At 62.7% G+C, this 8,844-nt stretch overlaps 1 protein-coding gene across 1 annotated transcript; it reads left to right on the top strand.

Annotated features, from left to right (window-relative positions):
• Positions 1 to 3,056: 3,056 nt before the first annotated feature.
• On the top strand, positions 3,057 to 7,827 carry LOC128803048 (red-sensitive opsin; the record flags this gene model as incomplete). The annotated part of the gene is made up of 4 exons (XM_053969619.1): positions 3,057 to 3,534; positions 5,099 to 5,395; positions 6,214 to 6,382; positions 7,662 to 7,827. Coding segments are annotated over exons 1-4 (744 nt in total), but the record flags the coding sequence as incomplete, so codon positions are not given.
• Positions 7,828 to 8,844: the final 1,017 nt, after the last annotated feature.

Consider the following 8,844-nt stretch of genomic DNA (forward strand, 5'->3'; position numbering starts at 1 on the left):
AAGTGCCCCACCAGTGTCCTCGCGGTGCCCCCAGCCCCACAAGTGTCCTCCAAGTGCCCCACAAGCACCCCACAAGTGCCCCACAAGTGTCCCTGCAGTAACCCCAAGTACCCCCCGCCGTGCCCCCAGCCCCACAAGCACCCCACAAGTGCCCCCAAACGCTCCCGTGTTGCCCCCCAGGTGCCCCCCAGGTGCCCCCGCAGTGGGGCGCGCGGCCGAGTTCTGCCAGTAGTGAGCTTTTTTTCCAGGAAAAAGTTCAGAACTAGCGGAATTCCGGCCGCACGGCCCGGGGGGACACGGGGGGGACACCCCATAGGGGACACCCCAAAGGGACACCCCAAAGGGACACCCCAAAGGGACACCCCATAGAGGACACCCCATAGGGACACCCCATAGGGACACCCCAAAGGGACACCCCATACAGACACCCCCATAGGGACACCCACGGGGACACCCCATAGGGACACCCCATAGGGACACCCATGGGGACACACGGCACCCATGGAGTCCTTTGGTGGCCCCACGGCGACTCGTGGTGGCCCCAGAGCAGCCCCAGAGCACCCAATGGTGGCCCTTGGTGGCCCCACAGTGACCCACAGCACCCAGTGGTGGCCCTTGGTGGCCCCAGAGCAGCCCCACAGCGACCCCCAGGCCCCCCCCCCCCAGCGACCCACGGTGACCCACGGTAGCCACCGGTGGCTCTTGGTGGCCCCGGAGCAGCCCCAAAGCAGCGCCCCAGTGACCCACGGCACCCACTGGTGGCCCTCAGTGGCCTTGGTGGCCCCACGGCCGCTCCTGGTGGCCCCGGAGAGCCCCCCCAGAGCCCCCCAACCCCCCTCCCCCCACGCCCCCCCCAGCACTTACCTGCTGCCCCCCGGGGTGGGGGGGGAGATGTGGGGTGGGGGGCACCGCCTGCCCCCTTTGCCCCCCAATTTGGGGGGGTCCGGCCGCTCCCCAACCCAATCCCCCCCCCCCCCGGAACCCACGGGACCCCCCAGAGACCCCCCCGGAATCCCCAAAACCTCCCCAGGGACCCCTGGAACGGCCCCAAAATCCCTCAGAACTGCCCCAAAGTCCCTCAGAACTGCCCCAAAATCCTTCAGAATTACCCCAAATTCCTTCAGAACTGCCCCAAAATCCTTCAGAATGGCCCCAAATTCCTTCAGAACTGCCCCAAAATCCTTCAGAATTACCCCAAATTCCTTCAGAACTGCCCCAAAATCCTTCAGAATGGCCCCAAATTCCTTCAGAACTGCCCCAAAATCCTTCAGAATGGCCCCAAAACCCCTCAGAACTGCCCCAAATTTCTTCAGAACTGCCCCAAAACTGCTCAGAATCACCCTAAACCCGCTCAGAACTGCCCCAAAAACCTCTCAGAACCGCCACAAATTTCTTCAGAACTGCCCCAAAAGCGCTCAGAACTGCCCCAAAAGCGCTCAGAACCGCCCTAACCCCCCCTAGCCCCCCCCCCCCCCGAGAACCCCTGAACCCCCCGAACCCCCCAGACCTCCCTGGAGCCCCCAAACCCCTCCCAGATCCCCCCGGAGCCCTCCGGACCCCCCCCCCACCATCCCCTCAGAACCGCCCCAAAACCTTTCCAGAACCGCTCCCAAACCCCTCCGAACCGCCCCAAAACCATCCCCGACCCCTCCCCGAAGCCCCCAGACCCCCCAAAACCGCCCCAGCTCCCCCCAGGAGCCCCCCAAGCTTCTCTCTCCGCCGCTCCGCGCCCCCTTTTCCCCGGGGGGGGGATTAAAGTTTCCGTGTCCCCCCTAATCGGACTCCCCCGGGGCGACCCGAAAATCCCGGGATTAAGGGGGGGGGGGGCGGCTCCGGCCCCCCCCGAGGGGCGGGATTAAGGTCAGGTCTGGGGGGCCCTTCTGGGGTGACCCCCCCGGGGAGCGCCCCCAACCCCCGCGACCCCCGGGACCCCCCCCGTGGGTGCAGAACGGGATGGGGGGGGACACCCCAGGACCCCAAATTCGAGCCCCCTGCCCTCGTTAATCCGTTCCCCCTCCCCCCCCCCCCCCGGGTTAATTGCTAATTAGGGCTGCGGCTATTTTTGGGGGGCGGGGCGGGGGGTGGGGCTCCCCCCGTGCCCCACTTGGCCCCGAGCCGGAGCCCCCCGTGATGTAACGCGGCCCCGTGACCCCGATCCGGGGGGCCCGACCCCAAAATGTGGGTCAGGAGGGGGCCCCGAGCCCCCGGTGTAGGGCAGGACCCCAAAATGTGGGTCAGGAGGGGGCCCTGACCCCTCGGTATGGGGCAGAACCCCCCCGATGTGGGGCAGGACCCCCCGATGTGGGGCAGGACCCCAATGTGGGGCGGGAGGGGCTCAGGACCCCGCTATGGGCGGGAGGGGGGTCAGGACCCCGGTGTGGGTCAGGAGGGGGGCCGGGTCCCAGAAATGGGGCGGGGGGGGCTGTAGGACCCCTCAATGTGGGTCAGGACCCCCCAGTGTGGGTCAGGAGGGGGCTGGGGGGACCCGCAATTTTGTGGGGTGTGGGGCAGGGTGTGCTGGGACCCCCCCCCCGATGTGGGGCAGGAGGGGGTCAGGACCTCGCTATGGGGCGTGAGGGGGGTCGGGACCCCGATGTGGGGCAAGAAGGGGGGCTCAGGACCCCGCTATGGGGCAGGAGGGGGTCATGACCCCGCTACGGGGCAGAAGACGCTCGGGACCCCGCTATGGGGCCGGAAGGGGGACAAACACCCCGCTATGGGGCAGGACCCCAATGTGGGGCTGTGCCACATCCCGGGGGGGGGGGGTCAGTGCTGGTCCTGGGGGGCTCAGCCCCACACTTGGGGGTCCCGGGGGAGCCAATTTGGATCCCGGGGTGGCCCAGTCAGGAATTGGGGGTGGGGAATTGGCGCTGGGGTTTGGGGGGTCCCGGGGGTCTCTGGGGGTCCCGATTTCCATCCCGGGGGTCCCGGGGGTCTCTGGGGGTCCCGATTTCCGTCCCGGAGGTCCCGGGGGTCTCTGGGGGTCCCGTGGGGGCCAATTTGGACCTGGGGGGGGGGGGGGTTGGAAATTATCCACGGAACCTCGGGGCTGTTTGCGACGAACGCCGCGTTTTGGGGGTCCGGGGGTTTCCGGGGGTGCCGATTTCCATCCCGGGGGTCCCGTTGGGACGCCGGGGGTCCCGGGGGGGGCAGTTGGGACCCCCGGGCTGGGGGGGGGGGTGGGCACAACCCAGGAAACAGCGGGGGATTAGCGCTGGCGTCAATCCCATCAGCTCACCCCGGCTGCTCAGGTGAGCCCGGGGCGTCCCCCCCGGATCCGCGCGGCCCCAATTAAGGGCTCAGGGACGGGATTTTGGGGGAGGGGGGGGGGGGTCCGGGCTAATCCGGGGGCGGGGGGGGGGGGTATAAGAGCAGGGGGGCGCGGGTGGCCGGGGCAGTGGCGCTGGTGGCACTTGGGGACGATGGCGACGGGCGTTTGGGACGGGGCGGTTTTCGCCGCGCGCCGGCGGCACGACGACGACGACACCACGCGCGACAGCATCTTCACCTACACCAACAGCAACAACACGCGCGGTGAGCGGCGGCGACACGCGGGGACACCGCGGGGACACGCGGGGACACCGCGGGGACACCGGGGGGGAGGGGGCCTGGGGCAGTTTTGGGGCGGTTTTGGGGCGGTTTTGGGGTTGGCGGTGAAGGTACGCCAATGGTAGAGACGGCGCGCGGTGAAGATATTGGGGACATCAGGGGACACAGAGAAGGACGCTGAAGGACATCAGGGGACACTGCGGGGACACCGCAGGGGACACCGGGGGAGGGGGCCTGGGCCAATTTTGGGGTGGTTTTGGGGCGGTTTTAGGGAGTTTTAGGGTTGGCAGTCAAGGTATGCCAACGGTAGAGACGCGGGCGGTGAAGATATTGGGGACATCAGGGGACATCAGGGGACACAGAGAGGCATGGAGGGGACACTGAAGGACATCAGGGGACACTGGGGGGACACCACGGGGACACTGGGGGAGGGGGTCTGGGGCAGTTTTGGGGGACATTTGGGGAGTTTTGGGGTTGGTGGTCAAGGTACGGCAACGGTAGAGATGCGCACGGTGAAGATACTGAGGACACCGGGGACACAGAGAGGCATGGAGGGACACTGAAGGACATCAGGGGACACCGGGGGACACGGGGGGACATGGGGGGGACATGGGGGGGACATGGGGGGAGGGAGTTTGGGGGAGTTTTGGGGGGAGTTTTGGGGAGTTTTGGGGTCAATGGACATCGATGGCAACAATGCGCGGTGACAACGTGGAGGGACATGGGGGACAAGGGGGGGGCAAAAGGGGCAGGAAGGGACATCAGGGGTGACCAAAAGGCACAAAGGGACATGAAGGGACACGAGGGGACACGAGGGGACACAGGGGGAGCATTTTTGGGGGGGGTTTGGGGGGTCAATGATCAATGTAAGCCAACCCGTACTGATGGCAGTGACGCTGTGAAGATGTGGGGGGACGCGAGGGGGGGGACACAGAGGGACACGAGGGGACACAGAGGGACATGAGGGGGACAGGGAAGGACATGGGGGGGAGCATTCTGAGGGAGTTTTGGGGGAATTTGGGGGAGTTTTGAGGTCAAAACCCAACCTCCACTAACAGCAACACCACACACGGTGAAGAGCAGAGGGACGTGGGGGGACATGAGGGGACAGAGGGACACGAGGGGACACAAAAGGAAACCAGGGGACACAAAGGGACACCAGGGGACACAAAGGGACACCAGGGGATCGTTTTGAGGGAGATTTTTGAGGAGTTTTCAAGAGTTTTGGGGTCAATGATCAATGCATTGCCAACCCGTACCGCTGGCAGTGAAGATGTGAGGGGACATGGGGGGACACGAGGGGACATGGGGGGACATGAGGGGACACAGAGGGACATGAGGGGACACAGAGGGACATGAGGGGACACAAAGGGACACCAGGGGATCATTTTGAGGGAGATTCGAGGGAATTTTGAGGTCAACACCAACCTCCACCACCACTGCCACCACACCCAGCGGGCACGAGGTGACACGAGGTGACACGAGGTGACACAGGGTGACACGAGGGTCCCTCACGGCCACCACCGCTGACCCCGCGCCGTCCCCCCAGGTCCCTTCGAGGGCCCCAACTACCACATCGCGCCGCGCTGGGTGTACAACCTGACGTCGCTGTGGATGATCTTCGTGGTGGTGGCCTCGGTGTTCACCAACGGGCTGGTGCTGGTGGCCACGGCCAAGTTCAAGAAGCTGCGGCACCCCCTGAACTGGATCCTGGTCAACCTGGCCGTGGCCGACCTGGGCGAGACGGTCATCGCCAGCACCATCAGCGTGGTCAACCAGATCTTCGGCTACTTCATCCTCGGCCACCCCATGTGCGTCATCGAGGGCTACACCGTCAGCGCCTGCGGTCAGTCGGGGCGGGGATGCGGGCTGGGGTGGGGGCAGCGCCTGTGGTCAGTTGGTGTGGGGACACGGGTATGGGGCGTGGTCAGTGCCTGTGGTCAGTTGGGGTGGGGTATGGGGTGTGGTCAGTTGGTGTGGGGTATGGGGTGTGGTCAGTTGGTGTGGGGGGTGGGGTGTGGTCAGTTGGGGTGAGGTGTGGGGTGTGGTCAGTGCTTGTGGTCAGTTGGTGTGGGGTATGGGGTGTGGTCAGTTGGTGTGGGGGGTGTGGGGTGTGGGCAGTGCCTGTGGTCAGTTGGTGTGGGGTGTGGGGTGTGGTCAGTGCTTGTGGTCAGTTGGTGTGGGGTGTGGGGGTGTGGTCAGTTGGTGTGGGGGGTGTGGGGTGTGGGCAGTGCCTGTGGTCAGTTGGTGTGGGGTGTGGGGGTGCGGTCAGTTGGTGTGGGGTATGGGGTGTGGTCAGTTGGTGTGGGATGTGGGGTGTGGGCAGTGCCTGTGGTCAGTTGGTGTGGGGACATGGGGATGGGGTGTGGGTCAGAGATGTGGGTCACGGATATGGGGCAGAGATGTGGGTCAGGAATGTGGGTCAGAGATGTGGGTCAGGAACTCTCTATGGGTCCGGGAGCTATGGGGCAGCCCCATAACCACCCCAAACCCCTGCAGGAATCCCAGCACTGCAGTTCCTGGCTCTCCCCATAACCAGGATTGGATGTTACGGGGTTGTCTATGGGATTTTATGGGTTTGGGCTCTATAGGGCCGTGTTCTTTTGGGGTTCTATGGGTCCGGGCGCTATGGGGCAGCCCCATAACCACCCCAAACCCCTGCAGGCATCACGGCGCTCTGGTCCCTGGCCATCATCTCCTGGGAGCGCTGGTTCGTGGTGTGCAAACCCTTCGGGAACATCAAGTTCGACGGGAAGCTGGCGGTGGCCGGGGTGCTCTTCTCGTGGATCTGGTCCTGCGCCTGGACCGCGCCCCCCATCTTCGGCTGGAGCAGGTGGGCAGGGGTCCCCAGCCCCTGGGGAGGGGTCTGGGGGTGACACGAGTGTCCCCAGGGGGTCACAGAGGTCACACGAGTGTCCCCCAAGGTGTGGGGAGGGGTCTGGGCCGGGGTCTTCTCGTGGATCTGGTCCCTCCCCTGAACAGCGCCCCCCATCTTGGGCTGGAGCAGGTGGGGAGGGGTCCCCAGGCCCTGGGGAGGGGTCCGGGGGTGTCACAGAGGTGACACGAGTGTCCCCAGGGGGTCACAGATGTCACACGAGTGTCCCCAGAGTTGTCGGGACCCCGAGATCCCTTGGGGTGCCCTGAACCTGGAACCTTCTGGAGGAATTTGGGGGGGGGGGTCCCTTTTGTCACCCCTGACCCCCCCCATGTTCCCCTGACCCCACGGGGATGACCCAGGTGGCTCTAGGGGGGTCCCCAAGGCTGTCCCAGGTGTCCCCAGGGCTACCTGAGGGTCCCCAAGGTGGGTCTGGGGTGACCCACCCGAAGTTCCCAGGGGGTTCCCCAGACCCGAGGAATTTGGGGGGGGGGTCCCTTTTGCCCCCTCTGACCCCCCGATGTCCCCCTGACCCCACGGGGGTGCGCTGGGTATCCCCGGGAGCAGCTCTAGGGGGGTCCCCAAGGTTGTCCCAGGGGTCCCCCAGACCCGGATCCTTCCCAAGGAATTTGGGGAGGGGTCCCTTTTGTCACCCTTGATCCCCCGATGTTCCCCTGACCCCATGGGGATGTCCCAGGTGTCCCCAAGGTGGGTCTGGGGGTGACCCCCCCGAGGTTCCCAAGGGGTTCCCCAGACCCGAGGAATTTGGGGGGGTCCCTTTTGCCCCCTCTGAGCCCCGTTGCCCCCCTGGGCAGGTACTGGTCCCATGGAGGTGTCCCAGGTGTCCCCAAGGTGGGTCTGGGGGTGACCCCCCCGAGGTTCCCAGGGGTCCCCCAGACCCGGATCCTTCCCAAGGAATTTGGGGGGGTCCCTTTTGTCACCTGTGCCCCCCCCCAATGCCCCCCTGGGCAGGTACTGACCCCATGGGAATGTCCCAGGTGTCCCCAAGGTGGGTCTGGGGGTGACCTCCTGAAGTTCCCAGGGGTCCCCCAGACCCGAGGAATTTGGGGGGGTCCCTTTTGCCCCCTCTGACCCCCGTTGCCCCCCTGGGAATGTCCAGGTGTCCCCAAGGTGGGTCTGGGGGTGACCTCCTGAAGTTCCCAGGGGTCCCCCAGACCCGAGGAATTTGGGGGGATCCCTTTTGTCACCTGTGCCCCCCCGTTGCCCCCCTGGGCAGGTACTGGCCCCACGGGCTGAAGACCTCGTGCGGGCCCGACGTGTTCAGCGGCAGCTCGGACCCGGGGGTGCAGTCCTACATGGTGGTGCTGATGGTCACCTGCTGCTTCTTCCCGCTGGCCGTCATCATCTTCTGCTACCTGCAAGTCTGGCTGGCCATCCGTGCGGTGAGCAGAGACCCCCCCCGAAAAAATCCGGACCCAAAAAAAAACCCGGGGGGAAAAATATCCTGAACTGAAAAAAAAACCCGGGGGAAAATACAGAAACAGGAAAAAAAAACCCGGGGGGAAAAATACAGAAACAGGAAAAAAAACCCGGGGGAAAAATACAGAAACAGGAAAAAAAACCCGGGGGAAAAATACAGAAACAGGAAAAAAAAAAAAAAAAAAAACCCGGGGAAAAAATCCTGACCCAAAAAAAACCCCGGGGGAAAAATATCCTGAACTGCAAAAAACCCCGGGGGAAAAATACAGAAACAGGAAAAAAAACCCGGGGGAAAAATACAGAAACAGGAAAAAAAACCCGGGGGAAAAATACAGAAACAGGAAAAAAAACCCGGGGGAAAAATACAGAAACAGGAAAAAAAAAACTGGGGAAAAAATCCAGACCCAAAAAAAACTCCGGGGGAAAAATCCCGAACTGAAAAAAAAACCCGGGGAAAAATACAGAAACAAAAAAAAAAAAAAAAAAAACCAAAAAAAAAAAAAAAACCAAAAAAAAAACTACCCGAGGAAAAATCCTGACCCAAAAAAAACCCCGGGGGAAAAAAATCCCGAACTGAAAAAAACCCGGGGAAAAATACAGAAACAGAAAAAAAAAACCCGGGGAAAAAATACAGAAACAAACAAAAAAAAAAAGAACAAAAAACCAAAAAAAAAAACCAAAAAAAAAACCAGGGGAAAAAATCCGGACCCAAAAAAACCCCGGGGGAAAAATCCTGAACTGAAAAAAAACCCGGGGAAAAAATACAGAAAGAAAAAAAAAAAAAAAAACAACACAAAAAAAACCAAAACAAAACAAAACAAAAAAACTAAAAAACAAAACAAAACAAAAACCCAGGGGAAAAATCCTGAACCAAAAAAAACCCAGAGGAAAAAATCCCAACCCAAAAAAACCACCCTGGATCCAGATACCCCCCCAGGACCCCCCTCCCCACACCCCTGCCCCCCCTTTGATCCCCATTC

The sequence above is a fragment of the Vidua macroura genome, unplaced genomic scaffold (genome assembly GCF_024509145.1).
Source record: "Vidua macroura isolate BioBank_ID:100142 unplaced genomic scaffold, ASM2450914v1 whyUn_scaffold_278, whole genome shotgun sequence".
Lineage (NCBI taxonomy): Eukaryota > Metazoa > Chordata > Aves > Passeriformes > Viduidae > Vidua > Vidua macroura.